The following is a 27,616-nucleotide window of genomic DNA, read 5'->3' on the forward strand; positions in this document are numbered from 1 at the left end:
CCAATCCTCCATTTTTGACATATGGAAATACACATTAGAAGCATTTCTTAAACATAAACATATTACAATTCAACAGGGTAATAACAAAAACCTTTTTTTCATAAATTGGTAGCACAGTGATGGTGTAATCACCATCACTGTGCAATTGTTTGGCTGTGACGTCATCCTGGAAAGAAACATCAGCTGTGCTGCTTCTATCAACACCCTTGTTTATAGATGTTGGAGATCGGCCTGTTTTCCAGTGTGGTCCTGTTTCTCTGACCGTGACTGAGTGGATGTGCTTTCTTCGTCCTCTGGCATGGGAGCTGCCTTGGAGCTCGTCTGCCTGGCTGTGTGTTTCCTGGACGGGGCCGCCTTTTACAGCTGCTTTTTGTATCTCTGCTTCTGTCTCCTTGAACCCCAGTCGGCCTCGGCAGATGGCCGCTCACACTGAGCCTGGTTCTGCTGGAGGTTTCTTCCTGTTAAAAGGGAGTTTTTCCTCTCCACTGTCGCTACAAGCATGCTTAGTGTGGGGGATTGTATTTGAGTCAATGAGTCAATGCAATCAACTGGTTTTCCTTAGATAGAAAACTTTGTATCAATTTGATCTGGTTGAACTGTAAAGTGCCTTGAGATGACATGTGTTGTGAATTTGGCGCTATATAAATAAACTGAATTGAAATTGAATTGAATTAATCAAATATGAAATGGTGGTCTGATCTCTCCTGACCATGAAACCACCCTCCTGCAGATGTGCTGACCCCCATCATTGGAGAGGAAGTGGATCCACGGCTGCCGCCGCATTTAAATCTCTTTCTGCTCATCTCTAGTTCAGGTCCTCAAAAATGGAGGATTGTGTTTCTTTCACTAATACAGAATCAGATCAGTTTTCTTGAAAGTCATGGAGGAGCTGAGCAGGAAGTGATGCTGCTGATAAGGCTGGGGAGTTTTCCTCAGACATTACAGGTGTAGCTGCATAGATGGGCTTCATGGCATCCAAGATCTCCTCAGCAGGTGTAATGTCTGACTCCCCCAGGGTGCAGACCTCAGCAGGTGTAATGTCTGACTCCCCCGGGGTGCAGACCTCAGCAGGTGTAATGTCTGACTCCCCCGGGGTGCAGACCTCAGCAGGTGTAATGTCTGACTCCCCCAGGGTGCAGACCTCAGCAGGTGTAATGTCTGACTCCCCCGGGGTGCAGACCTCAGCAGGTGTAATGTCTGACTCCCCCAGGGTGCAGACCTCAGCAGGTGTAATGTCTGACTCCCCCGGGGTGCAGACCTCAGCAGGTGTAATGTCTGACTCCCCCAGGGTGCAGACCTCAGCAGGTGTAATGTCTGACTCCCCCAGGGTGCAGACCTCAGCAGGTGTAATGTCTGACTCCCCCAGGGTGCAGACCTCAGCAGGTGTAATGTCTGACTCCCCCAGGGTGCAGACCTCAGCAGGTGTAATGTCTGAATCCCCCAGGGTGCAGACCTCAGCAGGTGTAATGTCTGACTCCCCCAGGGTGCAGACCTCAGCAGGTGTAATGTCTGACTCCCCCAGGGTGCAGACCTCAGCAGGTGTAATGTCTGAATCCCCCGGGGTGCAGACCTCAGCAGGTGTAATGTCTGACTCCCCCAGGGTGCAGACCTCAGCAGGTAATGTCTGACTCCCCCAGGGTGCAGACCTCAGCAGGTGTAATGTCTGACTCCCCCAGGGTGCAGCTGTTTCACCATCAGTTAGGAGTTTCTGTTCAGACACCTGCAGTAGATTTTGGTTTTCTCACCGTTTTCTTTATTTGCTTTTGGACTTTTTGTTTCTGAAACTTTTGGAAGTACGTTAAACCAGGAAGAACTCATCTCTGCCTGCTTCCGGCTCTCCACACCACCTGACAGTTTGATACAGTTTTGTTGGATTAAATTGAACCCATTGGACTAATACTTCAGTCTCTAGAGTTTTCATCGGTTTAAAAGTACAATTTAGGCTCCATCTTTTTTTTTATATTAACTATTTTATTTGTGTTTACAGAGCTGGATTCCAAAAATCATCAAGAAAAGAGTCTGCACTACCTATGTCCAAGACACTTTGAGGTAACTTTCTTCTCTGAGTTTTAACCTTTCAGGCAGTATTTTAGTTTAATTTATGTTCAAACAAAAGTTTGACCTAACCACTATTTTCATCAGTCATTCACCAGAATTGTGTCATAAATCACTACATATTTCACACCATCTTTCCCACAATATTAACAGAGGATTTTTTTATCCAAGGGAGAATTATTATAATGTCCAAGGACCTCTTAAAGTTTTGTTTTTGTTTGTTTATTTGTTTGTATTTTTGAGGACATAAAGATTTCCTCATTTTCTCTTAATTCTTATCATCAAATTATTCACAAAAGTTTATTATTTAAAAGAGAAAGAAGATTACAAAATTATAGTAAAGAGACTAGTTTTGTTAATTGAAACATCCAAAATAAATTATTTGCAGTTTTAGCTCTAAGGCTCCTAGAAGATTTCCCACTGTGGGAAAATAAAGGGATTTTCTATCTTTTCTAGTTGAATCCTTTTTCTAGCATCTCCAGTTCAAATGAAACTGTGTCCCTGAATATTACTCATTCAGATCTGTCAGTCATTTGCAAAACGATGTAAAAATAGAAAAACTGTTGTTGTTTTCTTATAGTGATAAGAACTGCCTATGAACATGAACATGGCAGCATCATGCTGTGGGGAAAAGCAGGGAAGGCTTGAGGGGATAAAGTATGGAGCTAAATCCAGATTAATCAGGAAAGAGAAAAACCTGTTAGCTGCAGAGGACCTCAGACTGGTTTAGGTTCCTTTTCCAGCGGGAGGTGAACAAAATGAAGTGTCATCATGTTTGATGTGAATGAGGGGGGCAGGATGCTGGATGCTGAACACAGGGGGAAAAATGGGACCCTGAGATCAGATTTCAGTTTATAATATGACTTTAGATCAAGAGTAAACATTTTAGTCTGTAAATGTTCTATTCAGTTTATTTCTATAGCTCCAATTCACATCATGTCATCTCAGGTCACTTTATAGATCCAGATCAACCAGATCATCCAGTGAGATTGATTCAAAGTTTTCTATCTAAGGAAAACCAGCTGATTGCATCGACTCATTGACTCTTCAGCAATCCCTCACACTAAGCATGCTTGTAGCGACAGTGGAGAGGAAAAACTCCCTTTGAACAGGAAGAAACCTCCAGCAGAACCAGGCTCAGTGTGAGCGGCCATCTGCTGAGGCCCACTGGGGTTCAAGGAGACAGAAGCAGACATAGAAAAAGAAGCATAGATACAAAAGGCAACTGTCAACCAGCTCCACAGGCGGCCCCGTCCAGGAAACACACAGCCAGGCAGACGAGCTCCGAGCCAGCTCCCATGTCAGAGGATGAAGAGAGCACATCCAGTTAGTCACAGTCAGAGAAACAGGACTACACTGGTTTATTATTATATACTTATTGATCGATGTGCACAGAAATAAAATCCCTTAATCATTAAAAGTTTTAATCTACAGAGGTATAAAGACCATTGGTATATATATTTTTAAATCATAATTCTGTATTTGACCTTTCTATAAATATTTTCTTCTTAATAGTACCCAACATTCTTCCTGATCAGTATATTATTATCTGAACTAAGGTGTGTGATTGTCAGTGTCTAGGAGGCTGGCCGCAGCATAAGTGTGTTTATTTTCTATGGCAGTAATGGAGCGCTCTGCCAGTGCGGCGTTGTGCGGGAAGTCCACGACTCGGTGGCCACAGGAGACTACTTTGGAGCAGCGATTGTTACTCAGTGGGACAGCAGGCAGCACTCGTCTGAATATCCCACTGACGCTTTTGGAGAACTGGAGTTTGCTGGAGCTGGACGCAGACATAGCCATGTAAGAATCCTTCTCTCCAGGCACAATCTGGACACCTAACCAGTGCAGGCAGATTACAGCTTTTCCTCTGTCCTGTTTAATTCCAGTTGTCAATCTTTGACAATTTTGTCAGTTCAAAACATTTCAGGGTTTCTTTTTGCTTTTCTTATTTCTCAGATTTGTGTATTTGATTTAAAATATTTTGTATTCCCTCTGGGGAAGTTTTCACCTCTTTAGTCAGAGGATGACTGATTTTAGGGCTTATTAAGTTGTTTTGCTCTACAATAACTGCCAGGCACATGCATATTTGTTATACATTAAAGTTTCAATCACAGTAGGAGAAATTTTATGTTCTTGAAATCTTCTAGAGCTTTAATCGAACCCTCGTCTCTCAAATTTCTTCTTCCAAACAGAATTCATGCTTCTGTCCATCCTTCACCCAGCGCAGCACGGATTACATTTCATTTCATGTCCAGAGCTTTAATGGTTGATGGAGAATTCTGATTTTTATTTTGCACCTCTTTCCTCCATCAGTAGTTTTCATTCAACTTTTATATATATTTTTGTACTTCTTTAACAGTCCAGCTGCATCATTTTCAGCTCCTGTGATTGATTTCTCTGCTTGACTTTTTCTGCTCCTTTAATACTGCTGCTCAGCTCTCAGTCAGCAGGACGTCAATCCTGTCATGTTACATTGTCCATGCCTTCATGATTATCTTAAGTCGCCTCCAGTTCCTTCTCTTATCCTCTAGTTTTCCTCTTTAGCTTCATTTAAGTTCTTTTGTATTTAACCCTGTGTTCCCTGATCACTCTTTGTTCCCCCCTAGTTCCCCTTTCCTTTCCTTTTAGCTCGCTTCTAGCTGCCTCTGTCCACACCTGCTCCCAATTAGCTGATTACTACGTATTTGCTCTCTCCCTTAGGCCACGCCCACAGTGTAAGCTTTTTAGCCCTAGTTTCAGCCTCCTCTTGCATCCTGCATCGTTTAGTGTACAGGGGGTAGCGAGGGGCGATCAGAGCTATCAGCGTCTATGAGCCGATTTACCACAACCTCACGCACTGCTTATGTGCATATAAAGGAAATCTTCTTCTTCTTCTTCCAGATTAATGAGTCCGACCGGCACCATCTTTCACAGCTGAGTCCAACATGTGTTTCTGGACGTACAGTGTGAGCAGTTAGACCGCATTACAGCATCGGGCCGTAAAGTGGAAGAACAGACATTGTGAGCTGGGAACTTTTAAACCCTGCTATTTCATCATCCAGTTTGAGCTGTAGCTCCGTACAACGATTCAAATATCGTACAGTGTATGCCCGGCTGAAGATTATTGATTGATAAGCAGTATCGATAGGAACAGCTGTATCGGATAATCCTTAATAGTAGCCATTCCTAGTCTGAGCTCTTGGTGGTTTCATCAGATTTGGTCTGTGGATTTAGTCCTGAGTAGAGAATCAGCACCAAGAACACTGGAGTGTTTTGATTGAAACAGATGAATCAATCCAATGGGCAGGATGGTTAATGGGAGAGCTATTGAAGGCATGGAGAAAGTTTGATGGTCAAGCATTAAATAATCAGTGGTTCATTGATATCTGTCTGTCTGTCTGTCTGTCTGTCTGTCTGTCTCTCTGTCTGTCTGTCTCTCTGTCTGTCTGTCTGTCTGTCTGTCTGTCTGTCTGTCTGTCTGTCTGTCTGTCTGTCTGTCTGTCTGTCTGTCTGTCTGTCTGTCTGTCTGTCTGTCTGTCTGTCTGTCTGTCTCTCTGTCTGTCTCTCTGTCTGTCTGTCTGTCTGTCTCTCTGTCTCTCTGTCTGTCTGTCTGTCTCTCTGTCTGTCTGTCTCTCTGTCTGTCTGTCTGTCTGTCTCTCTGTCTGTCTGTCTGTCTGTCTGTCTGTCTGTCTGTCTCTCTGTCTGTCTGTCTCTCTGTCTGTCTGTCTGTCTGTCTCTCTGTCTGTCTGTCTCTCTGTCTGTCTGTCTGTCTGTCTGTCTGTCTGTCTGTCTGTCTGTCTGTCTGTCTGTCTGTCTGTCTGTCTGTCTGTCTGTCTGTCTGTCTGTCTGTCTGTCTGTCTGTCTGTCTGTCTCTCTGTCTGTCTGTCTGTCTGTCTGTCTGTCTGTCTGTCTGTCTGTCTGTCTGTCTGTCTGTCTGTCTGTCTGTCTGTCTGTCTGTCTGTCTGTCTGTCTGTCTGTCTGTCTGTCTGTCTGTCTGTCTGTCTGTCTGTCTGTCTCTCTGTCTGTCTCTCTGTCTGTCTGTCTGTCTGTCTGTCTGTCTGTCTGTCTCTCTGTCTGTCTGTCTGTCTGTCTGTCTGTCTGTCTGTCTCTCTGTCTGTCTGTCTCTCTGTCTGTCTGTCTGTCTGTCTGTCTGTCTGTCTGTCTCTCTGTCTGTCTGTCTCTCTGTCTGTCTGTCTGTCTCTCTGTCTGTCTGTCTCTCTGTCTGTCTGTCTGTCTGTCTGTCTGTCTGTCTCTCTGTCTGTCTGTCTGTCTGTCTGTCTGTCTGTCTGTCTGTCTGTCTGTCTCTCTGTCTGTCTGTCTCTCTGTCTGTCTGTCTGTCTGTCTGTCTCTCTGTCTGTCTGTCTGTCTGTCTGTCTGTCTGTCTGTCTGTCTCTCTGTCTGTCTGTCTCTCTGTCTGTCTGTCTGTCTGTCTGTCTGTCTGTCTGTCTCTCTGTCTGTCTGTCTCTCTGTCTGTCTGTCTCTCTGTCTGTCTGTCTGTCTGTCTGTCTCTCTGTCTGTCTGTCTCTCTGTCTGTCTGTCTGTCTGTCTCTCTGTCTGTCTGTCTGTCTCTCTGTCTGTCTGTCTGTCTGTCTGTCTGTCTGTCTGTCTCTCTGTCTGTCTGTCTGTCTCTCTGTCTGTCTCTCTGTCTGTCTGTCAATGCCGAACTACACAAAGATGTCTGAAATATCACTGTCTTTAAGTTTAGTGACACAGACCTCTCCTTTTGTACCATTTATTTCAGACTGCTGGGCAGTTGCTGTCTAAAGTCATTGCTGATGTTTTACTGCTCTGGCGCTGCTCTAGTTCACATGTATTTAATCCCTATCAGCAAAGTTCCAAAAGTCCATTTAAACTCAGGAATGAATTTGTGGTAAAGACTGCAAAGTATATTTTTCTGCATAAAACTCTTGGTTTGTTGTAGGTTTTATGTTTGTTTTTTTTACCTGAGAGATTTGCTGCATTCGCCAATATATTACTGTAACTCACTTTATACAGGGGTCAGCGACTTGTATATTTCTCATCTTCAGAGGGTTCAAAATGCTGCTGCACGTCTTTTAACAGGTACACGAAAATTCAACCACATTTCCCCTGTTTTAGCTTCCTTACACTGGCTGCCAGTACATTTTAGGATTAATTTTAAAATTCTTGTATTTGTTTTTAAAACTCTTAATGGCCTTGCTCCTTCTTATCTGTCTGAGCTGTTACATTCTTATACACCCTCCCGTTCCCTCAGGTCAGCTGATCAGTTGCTTCTGAGGGTCCCAAAGACTAAATGCAGCTCAGAGGAGACCGAGCTTTTTCTGTGGCAGCTCCTAAGCTGTGGAACGATCTGCCTCTGAGCAGAAGACAGGCCTCTTCTCTTACTGCTTTTAAGTCCCTTCTTAAGACTCATCTTTTTTCCTTGGCTTTTGACACAATTTGAGACGTTTTACTTTGTTTTATTCTTTTTGTATACTAATATGTATTTTACACTCGTTTTTTCTCTATTTTATAATTTTATTGTATTTTATGATTGTGTACAGCACTTTGGTCCTGTTCGGTGTATAAAGTGCTTCATAAATAAAGTTGGTATGGTATGGTATGGTATATATTGATGCAAAGCTGTCTGTCTTTTTTTAGTTTCTGCGGCTTTCATGCGACACACCTCCACAGATCATCTATACTCTGATGACAGCACACTGGCGCTTGCCCTTACCCAACCTGGTGGTTTCAGTGGTGGGGGGTGAGGGGCATGAAAAGATCAAGCCATGGGTGAGAGACATCCTGAGAAAAGGGCTGATACGGGCTGCACAGAACACAGGTGAGAACCCTACCTCTGCATGGGTCCCTGGGTGATGGAAGTGAAAACAATCATTTTGGTCAGGAGAGTCTAGATTGGAAGTTATTTCAGTATAATACCATATTTTACCACCAGATAAATCAGCATATATGAAAGGACTAAGTAGAGCAGGGATTCCCAAAGTGGTGCACCAGCTGCCACCAGGGGATTCCACTACGGGGTTATTCTGCCCTTATATCAAGCTCTCAGCATATAGACCCCACCAGAGGCTCTGTTCGGTAGAGGTCTGGATTCTGTTTGGCACCCTGCTGTGCCTTACCACTGACCGACCTGCCACTGGCTTCTGATAGTGATGGATTGATGAGACTCATAAACTGTTTTCACACATCGCCAAACCGAATTCATACTGTGTCACTAAATGTTGACACCTACTGGAACTTTAACCTACATTAACAGCTTAAATGAACTGAATAACAATACCTCATTTTCCTCTTTCTTAAATGCTAGCAACTTATGGATGAAGGTTTAAAAAGTACACAATTCTATTCAGTTTATTTCTATAGCTCCAATTCACATCATATCATCTCAGGTCACTTTATAGATCCAGATCAACCAGATCATCCAGTCAGATTGATTCAAAGTTTTCTATCTAAGGAAAACCAGCTGATTGCATCAACTCATTGACTCTTCAGCAATCCCTCACACTAAGCATGCTTGTAGCGACAGTGGAGAGGAAAAACTCCCTTTGAACAGGAAGAAACCTCCAGCAGAACCAGGCTCAGTGTGAGCGGCCATCTGCTGAGGCCCACTGGGGTTCAAGGAGACAGAAGCAGACATAGAAAAAGAAGCATAGATACAAAAGGCAACTGTCAACCAGCTCCACAGGCGGCCCCGTCCAGGAAACACACAGCCAGGCAGACGAGCTCCGAGCCAGCTCCCATGTCAGAGGATGAAGAGAGCACATCCAGTTAGTCACAGTCAGAGAAACAGGACTACACTGGAAAACAGGCCAAGCTCCAACATCTAGAAACATTTGATTTGATTGATTGATTGATTGATTGATTGATTGATTGATTGATTGATTGATTGATTGATTGATTGATTGATTGATTGATTGATTGATTGATTGAAGCTAAGAGCAAGATGGGAGAGGGAATTCCTTAAATAGTCTGTGATGCGGCACTGTGGTCGCAGACGACTGGCGCGAGCCCAGAGGGCCTCCTAGGGAGGTCAGTTTTCAAGGCAGGAATCTTCCCCATCCTAAACGTAGGGGCGTCCTGCTTTGCAGCAAGGGGCCCTGCCATCCTAGCTGTTGTAGCAACCAGTTATGGAAACCATTTCAAATAAACTCAGCATGGGCAGAAGACGCCACTAGCGGAATAACAATAGAACAGCAAACAGCATCAGCTGTCTGACAAAGAAAAAAACAGGGTCATCGCAGATGCAGAGGACATCTGTTGGCCTAATTGATTGACCTGCCGCCTGCACAGCCCCTGTAGGGTGAGTACACCCACAGCTCTGAGCACTAGCAGCCAGCAAACTGACAGAGGAAGCAGAAAGACAACTGAATGCACGTGTCTGTAGAACCATTTACAACTAAACCTGCAGGCAAGAAGATCAGAAGGGACTGAACTCCCGGTGTCACATGATTATGTAAACCTAGGTTGATCACTGGTAGGTAACAGGTGACTTTATTGCTTCCTATTCTTGACCTGTGCAAGAGTGATAATACAGTGCTTGACGCACCGCCTCTGTCTCTGGCTGTCAGAAGGGATGAACTTAAAATACTTCTACCAACAGAGACAGAGAAATCTCCTGGCGGTTGCTTGTCAGGATACCTGTAGGCTCATTTGTATACTGATTACTGATTGATCCTTTTTTTAAAGGAGCAGGGTACTGCAATGCACAGCAGAACCTTAGTGATGTTCAGTTACTTTTGGTAGGTTGGATTTTAGGTGCACTACCCCTCTTAGCATATAGCCGGCCTCAATCAACTTCAAATATCGAGTTGGTGGGGGCGGTAAAAACTCTGCTGAAATGATGCTGACATTAATCTTGTTCCCTAAGAGGGGCTGAGATCCCGCCTCCGTTCCGTTATCCAGGCAGATCTAAAGGGAGCAGAATGCTCAGTAACCAGGAGATCAGTGGATGGCTGGTTGGGATCAATATAAATGCTGGAGAAACTTCAAAACCAGATCTATTTTCTCTGGCAGTGCAGGAAGCAGAGGCCATTGACACTCCAGCAGTTGCTGTTTCTCACTACTTACCCTCAGAGTATTTGCTGTGTGATCTGTTTTCAGTTTCTAAAGAGATCACAGTGTAAAATCTCTTAGAATAAATTCTGTAGTTCAGAAATGAAACAGGATGCTGCTGGACTGAACTGTGCGAGATGACAATGCTTCTGAGGACTAGCTTTGTCACAAGCTTTATTCCATTAAAAACTGAAACCATTTATAGAGCAATTAGTTAATTCACCCATTGCTCGCTCTCTGCTCATAGTTGTTGGGTTGTGCTCAATCATATGGTTAAAGTGTCTTGGTTTGTGAATTAGCATTGGTTTGCACTGTTTACTACTGTGATGCTAAGCAGACTCCAGACTTAACTTACCCAGAAATAAAATGTTCTCACAAAAACAACACAGAAAACTTAAATAGTTCATATGAGTACATTTTGATTCAAAAACCAATTCCTCGCATATATTTAAACACTGATCTGCTCTTTAAAGGTCACTATAAAATAGATGAAAGAGAATCATTACAGAACAGGGATATGTTTCATAATTTTTATTTTATTTCTCTATTCGGTTCTAACACGTTGATTTAATCATTTTTAAATGACTAATTGAGCCCATATAGTGAATAATCCTTTGGATCATTTATATTTCTGTTGGTGTCTCATATTATAATTTATATATTTTTTGCTCTTAACCATAAAAAAACTTAACCTTAAAAATGTAGAATCAAAAATGGTATTTTTTACAGTATTGATATTGAGTTAAACTTATAGTGTTTTCCTACAGGGCTCAGTGTCCCAGTCCTGTTGAATACCAATAATACTTCATTATATGACTGAGTGGAAAATTGTGTTTAATAACAAAAACTACTTTAATATTAATAGTTTCTAGTTGTTGTGTGTTACTATATAATTTATTGGTTGCAAAACACTGCAATTAATTTTTTTGGCTCATAAAACCTAAAATGTTTCATATTTGTCAAACATAGAAGTTTGCGATTAAGCAAAGCTGAGTTAGCATCTTTTCTTCCGATCAACATAAAATGCTTTAGAAATGATGAAATGCTCCTTTACTCATATCTTAGGTTGATGCCTTTAGCTTCTTGTAATATCTCCAGCGTTTATTCTCAGGTCTTACTTGCCTCAGGATCTCTAATTTTACTTCTCCAGAGACCTGGATTTTGATGGGAGGTCTGAGAGAGGGAGTGTCCCGCTGCGTAGGAGAGGCTGTGAAAGACCATGGGGCCGTGGCTTCAGCTGAATCCCAGAAAAAGGTCATTGCCATCGGAGTGGCCCCTTGGGGTCTGGTGTACAACAGGAAGCAGCTTGTCAATGCCCAGGTACTCAAGAGTCTAATAACCTTAAAGTAAGTTTGAAAAGAAGGGCTGCTGACTCTTACTTTCTGGTGTTGCTGGTTTGAAGGGAAGTTTCCCAGCTCGGTATTACGTCCAGAACACGACACATGACACCAACTGTTTGGACAACAGCTGCCAAGCCTTCCTCCTGGTGGACGATGGCAGCGTTGGTCAGCGAGGTGGAGAGGCAGCCTTTCAAGCTAATCTGGAGGACTACATTTCCCATCAGCGCACAGGCATTTGGGGTAAGAAGGTTTTGGGGTTTTTTTTAACCCTTTTTCATCTTTTAATAAATGTTGAATTGACATGGTAGGAACCATTGGACCACAGAAGTCAGTCTTTGGGTCAAAGGACTCCTATTATAAAGTGGAAATGAGTCGGAGCGGCTATGATCAGTGCCGCTCCGATAGTGGCTGCGGTAAGACAGGAAGTAGGAAGAGGAAGCAGGAAGTTCCTTATGGACTAATAATCTCCACACCCCACTATTTATTCAGACTTGCTACGGCTGCTGCTGCTGGAATCAGAGAATTAGCTCGAAATTCAAAATATAGTTTCATATTTTGCTCTGATTATGTTCCGTCCCATAGGAGAAATCCTCTTTACCATAACTACCATTTACCGTTTACTGGTCTTCCTGTCGGGGAAACAGGCTTCAGGTTTGGGAATTGACTAACTGAAAAGTGCATCTTTGGAATATTTAAAGAAACAAGTTTAATTCAAGAGCGTCCCATCTACTGGCTCCCAGGAATGCAATAAACGCTATAAACAGCCTCACCTGTTCTATAGTGGATGTTTGCTATAAGCAGCCTCACCTGTTCTATAGTGGATGGTTTGCTATAAACAGCCTCACCTGTTCTATAGTGGATGGTTTTCTATAAACAGCCTCACCTGTTCTATAGTGGATGGTTTGCTATAAACAGCCTCACCTGTTCTATAGTGGATGGTTTGCTATAAGCAGCCTCACCTGTTCTATAGTGGATGGTTTGCTATAAGCAGCCTCACCTGTTCTATAGTGGATGGTTTGCTATAAATGGCATCACCTGTTCTATAAACAGCCTCACCTGTTCTATAGTAGATGGTTTGCTATAAACAGCCTCACCTGTTCTATAGTGGATGTTTGCTATAAACAGCCTCACCTGTTCTATAGTGGATGGTTTGCTATAAACAGCCTCACCTGTTCTATAGTGGATGTTTGCTATAAGCAGCCTCACCTGTTCTATAGTGGATGGTTTGCTATAAATGGCATCACCTGTTCTATAAACAGCCTCACCTGTTCTATAGTGGATGGTTTGCTATAAATGGCATCACCTGTTCTATAGTGGATGTTTGCTATAAGCAGCCTCACCTGTTCTATAGTGGATGGTTTGCTATAAATGGCATCACCTGTTCTATAAACAGCCTCACCTGTTCTATAGTGGATGGTTTGCTATAAATGGCATCACCTGTTCTATAGTGGATGTTTGCTATAAGCAGCCTCACCTGTTCTATAGTGGATGGTTTGCTATAAATGGCATCACCTGTTCTATAAACAGCCTCACCTGTTCTATAGTGGATGGTTTGCTATAAACAGCCTCACCTGTTCTATAGTGGATGTTTGCTATAAGCAGCCTCACCTGTTCTATAGTGGATGGTTTGCTATAAATGGCATCACCTGTTCTATAAACAGCCTCACCTGTTCTATAGTGGATGTTTGCTATAAGCAGCCTCACCTGTTCTATAGTGGATGGTTTGCTATAAATGGCATCACCTGTTCTATAAACAGCCTCACCTGTTCTATAGTAGATGGTTTGCTATAAACAGCCCCACCTGTTCTATAGTGGATGGTTTGCTATAAATTCAATTCAGTTTCAATTCAGTTTATTTATATAGCGCCAAATTCACAACACATGTCATCTCAAGGCACTTTACAGTTCAACCAGATCATACAGTCAAATTGATACAAAGTTTTCTATCTAAGGAAAACCAGTTGATTGCATTGACTCATTGACTCAAATACAATCCCCCACACTAAGCATGCTTGTAGCGACAGTGGAGAGGAAAAACTCCCTTTTAACAGGAAGAAACCTCCAGCAGAACCAGGCTCAGTGTGAGCGGCCATCTGCTGAGGCCCACTGGGGTTCAAGGAGACAGAAGCAGAGATACAAAAAGCAGCTGTAAAAGGCGGCCCCGTCCAGGAAACACACAGCCAGGCAGACGAGCTCCAAGGCAGCTCCCATGCCAGAGGACGAAGAGAGCACATCCACTCAGTCACGGTCAGAGAAACAGGACCACACTGGAAAACAGGCCGATCTCCAACATCTATTAACAAGGGTGTTGATAGAAGCAGCACAGCTGATGTTTTTTTTCCAGGATGACGTCACAGCCAAACAGGAACAGACGAGGCAAAGCTACTCTGAGGAAAAGCAGAGAGAGCAGAAGGTTAGAGATTGAACTAACAGATTCTGCAGAATAGGAGAACAGAGAGAGAATGAAGCAGAATGATGAAATGGGGGTCCCTATGTCCTCCAAATGATGGCATCACCTGTTCTATAGTAGACGGTTTGCTATAAACAGCCTCACCTGTTCTATAGTGGATGGTTTGCTATAAACAGCCTCACCAGTTCTATAGTGGATGTTTGCTATAAACAGCCTCACCTGTTCTATAGTGGATGTTTGCTATAAACAGCCTCACCTGTTCTATAGTGGATGGTTTGCTATAAATGGCATCACCTGTTCTGGTCTCATGCAGTTCTTTTTTTCCAGGCAGCGGCAGTATTGAAATCCCAGTCCTCTGCATGCTAGTGTCAGGAGAGGCCAGTGTTCTGGAGGTGAGTTTACTAATTTACTGCATTAAAAATGGTTGAATCTGCAGGTGCAACAGTGGAGCAAGATCTGATGGGTTCAAATATCTGAGCAGCTTCAATAGGGAGGCCCAGACGTTGTCATGTTGGGGTCTAAGCGTCTAAACCACATGCAGAAACACTCTTCAGACAGGGAAAAGGTTAAATAGTTTATTCACAAAGTTTACAATAATTGTGCACAGGATCTTGGCTCGTCAGACTGGTCACGGAAGGGAAGCCACTAGAGGAGGACAGATCAGTTAGCGTGGATCCAGGAAACTTGCAGTATTGAGGTGACTTGGATTAATACCTGCTCAGTAGAGAATCAGATCAGCAGTGGGGGAACCTTGTGGGTCCAGAGGCTAGTCAGCAGGCTGAGGGCTGAGGGCAGAGGTGGAGGCGGAGGGCAGACAGGCAGGTTCCAGGCAGCGATTGTTTTTCTCCAGGATAATACAGATATCCAGATAACCAAACTAAGATCAACACTGCAGCGTTGAAGGAAGGTCTGGCAGCTGCTTATGAAGGGAAGGTCTCCTGATGAGTAGATGCGTCTCAGGAGGGCTCCAGCCCAGGAGACCCACGGCGCACTCTGCTGGAGGAAGGTGGTACATCCCCAGATCCCAACACTAGGTCCAGATTATAAGGTTCCCCCAGTCCAAACATGCCTCACACATAAAAAATAAAATATAATCCATGAAGGAAGGAATCAGAATATTTATTCCATTTTTAAGGAATCAGAATATTGGCTTGGCAGACTCAGAGTGTGAGGAGGGGGATTAAAGAGTGATTTTAATTAGTCAATTAAAAATGTAATAATATTGAAGCTGAAGTGGATATTTTTGCTCTGAGTTTGGAATCCTGAAAACATCCTGAAACCTTTAAACATTTTTACTGAAACTATCAAATGCCTTCATTGTGTTAGTGCGGCTCTAGTCCTCTGGTTTAGTCACTGATGTCTTCTTTCTCTCCCTGGATTAGAGATTAGACATGTCTCTGAAGAAGCTGACGCCCTGGCTGGTTCTGGCTGGTTCCGGTCCAGCAGCTGATTTTATTAGCGACTTGGTTGACGACCAGTCGGCTGTGATGCTCAGCCGTACCTCTGCTCCAGCTGATGAAGAGGCCGTCAGTGCAGACATCTGCGAAAGAGTCCGTGACAAAGTCTGCAAACACTTCCCAGATCAGGCCGAGCCAGAAAAACTGGTCAACAGTGTGAGTGACTGTAGGAGTGTTTTCTGAGAAAGCAGAGATGATGTCACAGCTGCCATTGTTCAATTAGAGGCGGGACCGCAGACAGGTGGCCAGCGGGGACACCTGATCTAAATTAGTTTCTCATTCTGAGCCAAAGTCTTAACTTCTGTTTCTTTGTCTGTCAAAAGTATTTACACAGCCTCAACTTTCTCCATATTTTACATCAACTCTGCTGCAACAGTTTCTGATCAGTCAGATCCATTCCACCCCCAAAAAAAGCACAAACACACACTTTCCCTTTTCTGTAAGTTTGAGCTTTATCTGTGAAACTCATGTTACCATTTTAAACTTTGCCGGTTCAGGCTTGAAGTAATGATTCTTTTTATGTGATAATAATATAGTATTAGCTGATAATTCATGATACTAAGGTGACATAACGTTGTTTGCCTTTCTGCTTGTATTTCCAGGCTCTAAGTATTTATCAGGGGAGAGACCTCATCACTGTTTACGATGGGAAGCAGGAGGGAGCCGATGACTTTGACACAGTTCTTCTAAAAGCACTGGTCAAAGGTAGGTGGTACCAGTTTACTTAGGGGGGACGTTTTGAAGTGCACTTTAAATAAATTTTAGGAAAATAAAAGCATATTTAAAAGTTTTGATGAACTTCAAAAATAACTTGCTTTTAACCTGGATGATTCCAGTCACTAAAGGACTGATCCAATACCTGATGGCGCTAGACAGGCTAAGGCTAGCGAGGACGTTGCAGTCACTTTGAGGTCATGCCCCCTGGGCATAGAGCATAGAGCAGTGGTTTCTAAAAAGGCTAGATGACCCAGAATCCAGGCAAGAGAATCAGCAAGAAGAGGTTTGCTGGAAGGTCCACCAAACAAATAGCTTTCAGTTACCAACTAGGAAAGTCAGAAATATATAGTGCTTCTACGAGGGTTAGTACACAGATTAACTCCCAGAAGACACAAAAAAACTGGTTTAGACTTAGACGACTTTTATTGTCATTCTTTGTATACTAAACAAAATTTGGTTTTGCTCAGCATTCAGACAGTAAATGAACAGTAGTTTAACAGCCGCACATCATAAAGTGCAGCAGTGATCAAATGAAAACATTGTGGGAGAAAAAAAAAACATGGTGCAAAAGGCATTGATCTGGAAGTTCAAAGATCAGGAGCCAACAAATGTATTAACCAACAATACGAAGGCAAAATGTGGGTAGATTGAAAAACACAGAAAAGGTACAGAGAGAGCAGAACGTTAGAGATTGAACTAACAGATTCTGCAGAGTGGGAGAATAGAGATAGAATGAAGCAGAATGATGAAAAAGGGGTCCCTATGTCCTCCAGCAGTCTAAGCCTATAGCAGCAGAACTATAGAGATAGATCAGGATAACCTGAGCCACTCTAACTAGAAGCTTTATCAAAAAGGAAAGTTTTAAGCCTAGCCTTAAAAGTAGACAGGGTGTCTGCCTCACGGACTAAAACTGGTAGTTGGTTCCACAGGAGAGGAGCCTGATAACTAAAAGATCTGCCTCCCATTCTACTTTTAGAAATTCTAGGAACCACTAGTAAACCTGCAGATTGAGAGCGAAGTGCTCTGTTAGGAACATCAGGAACAATCAGATCTCTGATATCAGATGGAGCTTGGCCATTTAAGGCTTTATATGTGAGAAGGAGGATTTTAAATTCTATTCTGGATTTAACAGGAAGCCAATGAAGAGAAGCCAGGATAGGAGAGATATGATCTCTCTTTTTCATTTTCATCAGAACTCTGGCTGCAGCATTTTGGATCAGCTGAAGGCTTTTAACTAACATCAGCCACATGGAATGATGCTACCACCGCTATGTGTCACCATGGGGATTCTTTGCTGAAGTTTTGTTCCATATTTTCTTTTGTAGACTAAAACTGAAACTCTGGCCTTTTACTGCATGTCTCCTATCTGACTTCTCTGCATTCCCATTCAGCTGCTGCTCCTCTACTGCTCTCCTTGCTCTAATATTGTTTTAGAACTCAACCCCGCTTTGACCCCTTCATCATCCTCCCTGACCCGCCTGCTGTGCTGCATAGTCTTCATGATGCAGGTTGTGGTCTGATGTTCATTAACAGACCAGAAACATCCAGGCGGAGCCTTTTTGGCAGCCTTGCAGCTTTAAAAGCAGTTAGCACTGGAATATATTCAGGGTTAGGAAGCATGAAGGAGACGACTTCACAGAAAAGCAAACCATCCTTTTCTGATTGGTGTTTAAAAACCTTTGATATTCATGAATATCAAATATTGTTTCAGTTACACAATGCGGCCCTCTTCTGTATCGCAGTGATAAATAGTAAAATTAGTAATTGGAAGCTTGTTTTTAGAGGTGTTTTCTGACTGCTGGATATAAGAGATCTGAAGACATTTCCTAGAAGTGAGAGTCAGTGTAGGCGTGTTTTCCTAGAAAGCACTGAGTGTGGCGGCTGCCTTTGTGTAATGATGGGCTGGACCTACAGGTAGAGACAAACAACAGGAACCGATGGCTGCCGTTGCTCCTGCCCCGAAACCAGACACACCAGATTTAACAGAGCCAACAGATTTTACTGGAATAACTGATGTCATAATATCTGTAGGGAGGGGGGGCCTAGTGGGGAGGGTGCCTAGTGTGAAGGGGCAGAGGCCGAGTGGGGAGGGGGGCCTAGTAGGGGGGGTGGGAAGGGGCTCTATTAGGGAGGAGCGGCGTGGTGTGTAGGGGCGGCATAATGGTTAAATCATAGAGCTTGGAATACTGAGGTTTTGAGTTCGAGCCCCAATCCCACAGACTGACACTCTGGGTCCCTGAGCAAGACCCTTAACTCCTCATTGCTCCCTGGATGCCGCACAATGGCAGCCCACTGCACCCCGAGGGGAGGGGTTAAATGCAGAGAGGAAATTTCTTCAACCTGAGATCAATAAAATGATTGTTTTCTGTTTATTACGTCTCTCATATGATACTGATGATGCAGAAATCTCCAGCATCCATAAATCATTCATCTTTTTCCTGACAATAAAAGAAAACAACATCCTAATATGATGAATAGAAAAAGATGAATTAAAGACAGAAATATTACAGAAAGTCTCTGGGCCTTTTTATCTTGGTCTTTATATAGAGTAAGACAGTAAGATGATGATATTTGAGTTTTGGATCTATTATATGTATTTATTTGGTAGAAATTAAATCAAGTTTTAGACCAACTCCCATTGAATAGAAGAAATAAATTCCTAAAGTGACACTCCTGCAGACACTGTTTTTTAAGCAGGCTGTGCAACCCCCCGCCGGAGGCGGAGCATGGAGGACACTATGAAAGGAGTAAAGCAGAGTTTCTGCACCACATAACTATGGAAAAGCAGGTGTGACGCTTAAATAAAACAGAAATTTCTGAGAGTGATCAGCTATACAGTAACTCCTAGACATCTACAGCCACATCTGTGTGATGTTAGAGTGACAGAAAAAAATAACAACAGCTAAAAGAAGACAACAGAAAACTAGAGGGCATCCAAAAAGCATCAAGAGGAGCTGGCATCCCTTAGATATCCATATGTGTGGGAAAGAAAAAGGTTTAGCCCCTAAGTCCACCCCACCAGGCCCAGTACGGCATCCAGGCTACCCGAGCACAGGTACCCAAGAAGACGCCAAGGAGAGCCAGAAAGGCCCCGCCCCATCCTGAGGTGGAATGGAGAGAAAGAACCCAACCAGCCCCCCCTCCTGCTTGGGTGTATTGTTGAAGCCTGTTGTACTACTGTGTGTTTAAAAGAAGAGGGGAGGGTGGGTGTGCCCCCTAAATCTCCCACCCTGAACTCTAAGTGCTTAAATGCATTCTAACAACCAAAGTTAGGCATGATCAGCAGGAGCAAATCTAGAAAGGCTGTACCCCTCCAGGGCCCCAAATATGCCCACCCTAATGCCCTCTATATGTGTGTCTTGGAGATGCTATACTCTTTAATAATAATCTTAATTGATAAGTGAAGTATCTGATGCTGATTATGGTCTTCATTAAAAATTGGGACCTAGGATCTCCTCCCCAGGGTCCTATGGTGTGATAGAGCACGGGAGGGGAAGCATGGGGAGCAAAGGACTGGGGAACTGGGTTCTTCCAGGGAGCCAGCCCCCCTACTGACCCTAATAAGCACCCTGTTCTCTACCCTCCACCAGGGGAATGTCATGATGTGTTTTAGAGGTCTGACCCAAAATGCAGAGAACCATTCAGGGAGTAAGGCAAAGGTTTAACAGGTTTATTGAGGTAAGGGTAGAAGGGGGTATGATCTGGAACTCAGGGAGCTGGTGAACAGGAACTAGGAAGTGTTTGGGGGGGTCCTTCTCTCACTTTGCATCCAGCCTGTGTGGATTGATCCAGAGAAGAGGGGACATGTTGAAGAGTGGACAGGTAGACATTCTTTAGACCCAGAGGAGCACTGGAGCGGACTGTCACTTGGATTTCCGTGAGGGACTTGAACGGCACATGTGGAGGTTTCTCCCCTGCTCAGTGTGAACTCAGAAAACAATCCTTCCAGGGGAAGAAGACCAAACTTCCAGTATGCAGTAGGACTTCATGTCAAAGGCAAAGACAAAAACAAGGTTTGACTCAGTGAAACAAAGACTCAGATTAGACTTTGCTAATCTAAGCATGGCTAGAGTTCCCAAAACTGGCAAACACTCTGGCGTCGAGGTAGTGACAGTCCACTGCTTAAGTAATCCTCCAGATAATTATCCAAAGAGCTGCAGGTGTGCAGGGAGGACCAACAAGGACAGGGTGCCACCTGGTGGTGGAGGGAGAGACAGACACAAAACAGACCACACAAACTGGATTCCTGACAGGGAAAAAGGCACCAGGGGTACACCGCAACTCAGACTGGGACCCCCCAGCACCCCCACCGCCACACCCTAAGCATCTGAACTTTATGTTTAACCAAAGTTTCTCAAAGAACTTGGAATGAGGTCAATTAACTTTAAACTAATCAAGAGTAATTGGGATGATTTCAATCCAATTCAATGCAAAATGACCCAATAGGTGACGTTACCTTCTTCTGTCCAGACGGTCGACCACTGCAGATTAATGGAGGGAAGAGGAAATAAATAAAAACCAGAAACATAATTTATCTGCTTAGATGGACTTTTTTCATTTAGTAATCTTTGGGCTTCAATCAAGCTGGAAGCTAATTATTGCATCACATACAGGAAGTAATCAGACTGAGGAAAATCATCCTGATTTCAGGACAAATGGTTAAAATCTGCATTTGGTCTATAAGACATTTTCTAAACTACAATGATGGTTGGCTTTCCTATGATGATTTTTGCTCACTGTGTAATTTAAACTGCTCCTATGCTCAGTTTAAAACTGTCATAATCTCTAATCCAGAAGCAAACACGTGATGCGCACTAAACTTCTGGTCCTGACAGTGCAGGAGACCCCGTTTTACAGGTCTGCAATGAAGGGTCCTGAGAGTGCAGGTCTGCAGCCAGACTCTCTGCTCTTCATGATCAATTATCCATTTCACAGAAACATTACAGCCTGATTCTCAGTGGGGGTTTTCCTGCTGGTTCTCTATTAATCCCCCATTGATGCAACTGCAGTCTAATATTTACCCTTCACAGTTGTACTGTTACAGCAAACAAGAAAAATAATACACGGATATCTATATATATAAAACTTGAAGCTATGGCTATATAGCTGCTTACTTGTATATTTGACAGCCAGATTTTCATATTGCAGTGAATATGAAATTTCACAGAAATCCAGGTAATGACTCTCCTGCGATGGCATAAATCCTAGTTTTATACAGCGTAAAGGCAAGGGCCTGCAACCCTGCAAGTAACACAGCCAACACACTGTTCTAGGATCTGGCATCTATACCTAAACTGTGGCTGTGGCATTTTGGATCAGCTGAAGGCTTTTAACTACAGTTTGTGGACTTCCTGATAGTAAAGAATTACAATAGTCCAGCCTTGAAGTAACAAATGCATGGACTAGTTTCTCAGCATCACCCCTGGACAGGAGATTGCTCATTTTTGCAATATTCCTCAGATGAAAGAAGGAAATTCTAGAAACCTCTTTGATCTGGGATTTAAATGACAGGTCCTGATCAAAAATAACACCAAGATTTTTTACTTTATTATCTGAAATCAGTTTAATCCCATCCAAATGAAGTGACTGGCTAATCAGCTTCTTTTTCAGAGACTCTGGTCCAAAGACTATAACTTCTGTTTTGTCTGCATTCAGAAGCAGAAAGTTAAGAGTCATCCAGGTTTTTATGTCTTCAGACATGCCTGTAATCTATGTAATGGGTTAGCTTCATCTGGATTATAGACAGATATAGCTGGGTATCATCAGCATAACAGTGGAAATTAATCCCATGCTGTCTAATAACTCTACCAATTGGGAGCATGTATAAAGTAAAGAGAATTGGTCCTAGCACTGATCCCTGTGGTACTCCACAGGTAACCATTGAGCGTGTTGAAGATCTATCATTAACATGAACAAACTGAATTCGATCAGATAGATCAGATTTAAACCAGTCTAGAGCTGTTCCTTTAATTACAACAAAATATTCAAGTCTTTCTAAAAGAATATTATGGTCAACTGTATCAAATGCAGCACTGAGATCCAACAGGACGAGCACAGATACAAGTCCATTATCTGAGGCCATGAGAATATCATTAGTGACTTTCACCAGAGCTGTTTCAGTGCTATGATGAGCTCTAAAGCCAGACTGAAACTCTTCAAAAGTTTTTCTAAAGTAAATCACGTTTACAACCAAGTTTAAAGAATTTGTGAAAACTTAAACTTACAATTGATTTTATTAAAGCAGTAAAGATTACAAAACTAATCTCATTTATGATAATTTCCGGCAAATGAATGTTGTGTTCCTGATGTGTTTGTTAACAGCTAGTAAGCGTGTGTCCAGTAAGGCCAGTGAGTACAAAGAGGAGCTAAAACTGGCTGTGGCCTGGAATCGAGTGGACATCGCCAAAGCTGAACTCTTCAATGGAGACATACTATGGAAGGTAATTTTTTTATGACATAAAATATGTTTTTGCTATTAAGGTGAGCTTCTAAGCTGCCTTCATTTTTGAAAATAATATACAGTTAGTTTTCTGATCTTAACCAAAATTTGAACAATTCATTAGTTCTTATGTCTTAACCCCAAGATCAGAGCAAATGATGTAAATAATTAGAACAAACGGCTGCAATATTAAAAGCCTGAGGTGAAACTTCTACTGTTGCCTCCAATGATCTGCCTTCAATATTTATTTTTTTTACACATTTCATATCACAGTTTCTCAATACATTAAGACACATCAAGGGTAGAGCTTTTCCACTTGGCTTAAAGGTTAAAAAGTTTTCCGTGATGAACAGGTTATGATTAGGATGCTGCCCAGAAACGCTGTGTTTTTTATTTTAACAATGTTTTAAAAAGGTGCTTCAATGCTCTATTAACATGTCAGATGGAGCCTCATCGCTTCTTTCTAGAGGAAAATCAGACCCCAATACAAAAGGTCTGTAAACACCCCTTTGGCCACAGACATGACATGCTAATGCTAGCATGCTTCTTCACTGATGACTGGTTCGGTTGAGCTACATGATGGGTCACAAGACTGACAGGCTGATAAACAGCTGCTCCCTTATCATGGGCCTTCAATGTGAAAATGGTTATTAGAATACTTTAGTTTCTGGCTGAAACTGACCCTGGAGGGATCCTCACATGGGCAAGGAAGAGACATTCTGGCAGGGAATAACTGAGAGAGGTTGTTATAATGAAGCAGCTCAGAGGAATGAAGATGATTTCCCAGTATTTTATTCTCATTCCACTGTCACAAGTACAGAGCAACCAAATTCACTCTCTGCATTTAACCCATCCCCTTGGGGAGCAGAGGGCAACCATTGTGCGGCCACCGGGGAGCAGTGTGGGTTAAAGGGCTGGTTATCCTCCCACAACAGTGTGTTCCAATGAGCTTGATGCAGATATTTTTGATTTATGGCCAATATTGAAGCGTGGTCTGCGCTATGTTACAGGTCCTTCTCAAAATATTGTGATAAAGTTCATTATTTTCCATAATGTAATGATAAAACTTGAACATTCATTTATTTTAGATTCATTGCACACTAACTGAAATATTTCAGGTCTTTTATTTTCTTAATACGGATGATTTTAGCATTCAGCTCATGAAAACCCAACATTCCTATCTCACAAAATTAGCATATTATGAAAAAGGTCTCTAAACGAGCTGCTATGCACCTAATCATCTGAATCAACAAATTAACTCTAAACACCTGCAAAAGATTCCTGAGGCCTTTAAAACTCCCAGCCTGGTTCATCACTCAGACCCCAATCATGGGTCAGACTGCCGACCTGCCTGCTGTCCAGAAGGCCATCATTGACCCCCTCAGGCAGAGGCTATGACACAGAAAGATATTTCTGAACCAATAGGCTGTTCCCAGAGTGCTGCTGCATCAAGGCGCCTCAGTGGGAAGGAAAAATGGCAGAAAACGCTGCACAACCAGAAGAGGTGACCAGACCCTGAGGAAGATTGTGGAAAAGGGCCGATTCCAGACCTTAGGGGACCTGCGGAAGCAGTGGACTGAGTCTGGAGTAGAAACATCCAGAGCCACCGTGAACAGGCGTGGGCAGGAAATGGGCTACAGGTGTCGCATTCCCCAGGTCAGCCGCTTTAGAACCAGAAACAGCGGCAGAGGCGCCTGACCTGAGCTACAGAGAAGCATCTCTGGACTGTTGCTCAGTTTTACACGTCATTTGGAAATCAAGGTGCCAGAGTCTGGAGGAAGACTGGGGAGAAGGAAATGCCAAAATGCCAGAAGTCCAGAGTCAGGTAGCCACAGTCAGTGATGGTCTGGGGCGCCATGTCAGCTGCTGGTGTTGGTCCACTGGGTTTTATCAAGGGCAGGGTCAATGCAGATATCAGGAGATGTTGGAGCACTTCATGCTTCCATCTGCTGAAAAGCTTTATGGAGATGAAGATTTCATTTTTCAGCACCACCTGGCAGCTGCTCACAGAGCCAAAGCCACTGGTAAATGGTTCACTGACCATGGTATCACTGTGCTCAGTTAGCCTGCCAACTCTCCTGACCTGAACCCCATAGAGAATCTGTGGGATATTGTGAAGAGAAAGTAGAGAGACGCAAGACCCAACACTGTGGATGAGCTAAAGGCTGCTATGGAAGCATCCTGGGCCTCCATGACACCTCAGCAGAGCCACAGGCTGATTGGCTCCATGCCATGTCACATTGAAGCAGTCATTTCTGCTAAAGGATTCCCCACCAAGTATTGAGTGCATAACTGTACATTTTTGTACATTTTGTATTGAGAACACTTTTCTTTTATTGGTCGGATGAAATATGCCAATTTTATTAGATAGGAATTTGGGGTTTTCATGAGCTGAATGCTAAAATCATCCGTATTAATAAAAGACCTGAAATGTGTCAGTTAGTGTGCAATGAATCTAAAATATACGAATGTTCAAGTTTTATCATTACATTATGGAAAATAATTAACTACATTGCAATATGCTAATATTTTGAGAAGGAGCTGTTATTCCACGCCACAACGCAAGAGGACCAATCAGGAACTAGCTGTGGGTCTAGATATGGCCGAGGCGGTGAGGAAGTGGGGGCGAGTTTCTCCGACAACGGAGGTACATGAGGGCCAAAAAGAGCGGGGATCCAGGAACCAAACAGGAAATATGCATAGTGTAGAGCGGATGGAGAACTGACCAATCAGAGGCCAGCTGTCTGAGGTCAACTACAATTTGGGAGAGATGCAGTGTCTGCGAAGGGGGCGGGGCATATCTGCTTTCACTGCGACACACACGCTGACGACTTGGTTTCTGAGCATAAACTAGCGTTAAGGGTCTTGCTCAGGGACCCAAGCTGTATGCCCTAACCCAGGGGTGCTCAATACGTCGATCGCGATCTACCAGTCGATCGCCAAGGTACTATTGGTAGATCGCATGACAAAGTGAGGCGAGATTGCCATGAACTGACGCTATGCAAATAAAGTTGAATTGTTTTGAATAAAAAGTAGACGTCAGCCTATCAGCCAAACCGACACTTGATTGATACACAGGACAACCAATCAGATGACAAGCTTGTTAACTTTGCTAATTTTTGCATCCTAATTTTTCGCTCGGTTATGAAAATGAGTGGGGAAGCTGGACCAAGTAAGAAGAAAAAAACGTATCACTTTCATACAGAATGGGAGGAGGACTTTTTTTTCACAATGACATTTTCAAAGTGCGTTTGTCTCATCTGCCAATCTACCCTCTCAATACCAAAGAAGGGAAATGTGGAGCGACATTTTCGGACTCTTCATGGAAAATACGACACTGAATTCCCACCGAAAAGCGAGCTGAGAAAGACAAAGGTGAAGGAGCTAAAATCCCAGTTGTTGGGACAGCAGTCATTTTTCACACAAGTTACTTCTAAAGCTAAAGCTGCTACAGAAGCATCGTTCCGAGTAAGTCACATCATCGTTAAAAACAAGAAGTCATTTCGAGATGGAGAGATGGTAAAAGAGGCATTCGTTGAAGCAGCGGACTCATTGTTCCGGGACTTTAAAAATAAAGCAGAAATATTGTCTTCGATCAAAGCTCTCCAGCTGTCAAGGAGTACAGTTACACGGCGCTGTGAAGCCATGGCTGAGGACTTAACGCAGCAAATGTGGAAGGACATCGGAGATTGCGAGTGTTTCTCACTGCAGTTGGATGAATCTACGGATGTAAGTGACACAGCACAGATGTGCGTTTTTATTCGTATGGTGTTTAGTGATATGACTGCAAAGGAGGAACTGTTAACATTACTGCCCATGAAAGAAAAGACGCGAGGAGAGGACATATTTCTGTCGTTTAAAAACTTTATTGAGAAAACCCAGCTGCCGGTGTATAAATTGGTGTCTATCACCACAGATGGCGCACCTGCAATGATTGGTCACTTGAATGGATTTATTGCCAAGTGTAGGCAGGACGATGCTTTCCCAGATTTTCTGAATTACCATTGCATAATCCACCAACAAGCATTATGCGCTAAAATGCTCAACATGAAAGAAATCATGGATGTCGCAACGAAAATTGCCTGTGCTATTCGAGCCCGGTCTCTTCAAAGACGGTTGTTCCGTGCACATCTGGAGCAGGCTGACTGCGACCACTCTGACTTGTTGCTACACAAAACGCAAACTGCAACATCTGTCCTCAAAGCTGCAGCGTCATGATTTGGCAAACTTCCAGAACCTGGCGTCAGAGCTGGAGATGCAGGGGAAGGCCTGTGTGCAACTTGACAGTGAACGCTACACAGAACAGATTGACAGCTGTATGTCAGAGTTTGAAAAACGCTTTCAAGACTTTTCTTTGCTGGAGCCAGTTGCAACATTCATGTGTTTTCCTTTTCGGGAAGATGTGGAGATTGATTCACTCTCATCAAAAATTGCAACACTATTTCACCTGAACTCTTCTGGAGTGGAAGATGAGATATTCACACTACAAGCTGACATTGAGCTAAAGTCCAGAGCTCATGGACAATTCTGGAACTTACTAGCAGAGGGAAAGTATCCCAACATGAGGAAATGTGCTATTTCCTTGACTGCATTTTTCGGCTCCACTTATTTATGTGAGTCAGCCTTTTCCTACATGAAGATAATTAAGTCCAAGTACCGCTCCACTATGACTGATGAGCATTTGAAAATGTGCTTGAGGCTGGCTGTCAGCAGCTACTGTCCTGACTATATATCCTTGGCTGATTCAATTCAGTGCAAGTCATCAGAGTGAACTCAGAAAATGGCAAAGAATGTACATAGTTATGTTGTGTTGTTCAACATATGTGGTTATACATTAAAATAAGTTGTAAGAATCCTCAATATATTTTTCTCAATAAATATAATGGGTAGATCATTTTGACTTGGTCATTTCAAAAGTAGCTCCCATGCTGAAAAAGTGTGAGCACCCCTGCCCTAACCTCTAGGCCGCCACTCCCCTTAACTATATCGATGGTGGCATCTATTTATCCAAATTAGCAGAGTGGAGCAGAGTATAAAGGAGCACAAAAAACTAACAAAAAACAGAATTCTTGTCTAGTGATGAGTTTAGAAAAAAGAATCTGGGGGTTTGTCCCATGTCTTCAATACTGAATTCATTCTAGGATGAAACGGTACCAATGGCACCCGAAATGAGAAAATAAACTCAGCT

The 27,616-nt window shown here is 43.1% G+C and overlaps 1 protein-coding gene across 1 annotated transcript in view; it reads left to right on the forward strand.

The window, feature by feature from the left end:
• Positions 1-959: 959 nt before the first annotated feature.
• The window catches only part of LOC119771978 (transient receptor potential cation channel subfamily M member 5-like), a gene marked incomplete at its 3' end in the record, with an annotated part of 86,316 nt that continues 59,659 nt past the window's right edge, over positions 960-27,616 (forward strand). Inside the window, exons 1-10 of the mRNA XM_038268216.1 lie at positions 960-1,601; positions 1,988-2,049; positions 3,678-3,855; positions 7,654-7,834; positions 11,216-11,385; positions 11,468-11,645; positions 14,143-14,207; positions 15,198-15,428; positions 15,875-15,977; positions 22,311-22,429. Of these exons, the coding sequence (XP_038124144.1) occupies positions 960-1,601; positions 1,988-2,049; positions 3,678-3,855; positions 7,654-7,834; positions 11,216-11,385; positions 11,468-11,645; positions 14,143-14,207; positions 15,198-15,428; positions 15,875-15,977; positions 22,311-22,429 (1,929 nt within the window). The remainder of the gene's footprint in view (positions 1,602-1,987; positions 2,050-3,677; positions 3,856-7,653; positions 7,835-11,215; positions 11,386-11,467; positions 11,646-14,142; positions 14,208-15,197; positions 15,429-15,874; positions 15,978-22,310; positions 22,430-27,616) is intronic.

This window comes from Cyprinodon tularosa, unplaced genomic scaffold (assembly GCF_016077235.1).
Source record: "Cyprinodon tularosa strain WSP-4 unplaced genomic scaffold, ASM1607723v1 ctg1187, whole genome shotgun sequence".
NCBI classification, from domain to species: Eukaryota; Metazoa; Chordata; class Actinopteri; order Cyprinodontiformes; family Cyprinodontidae; genus Cyprinodon; species Cyprinodon tularosa.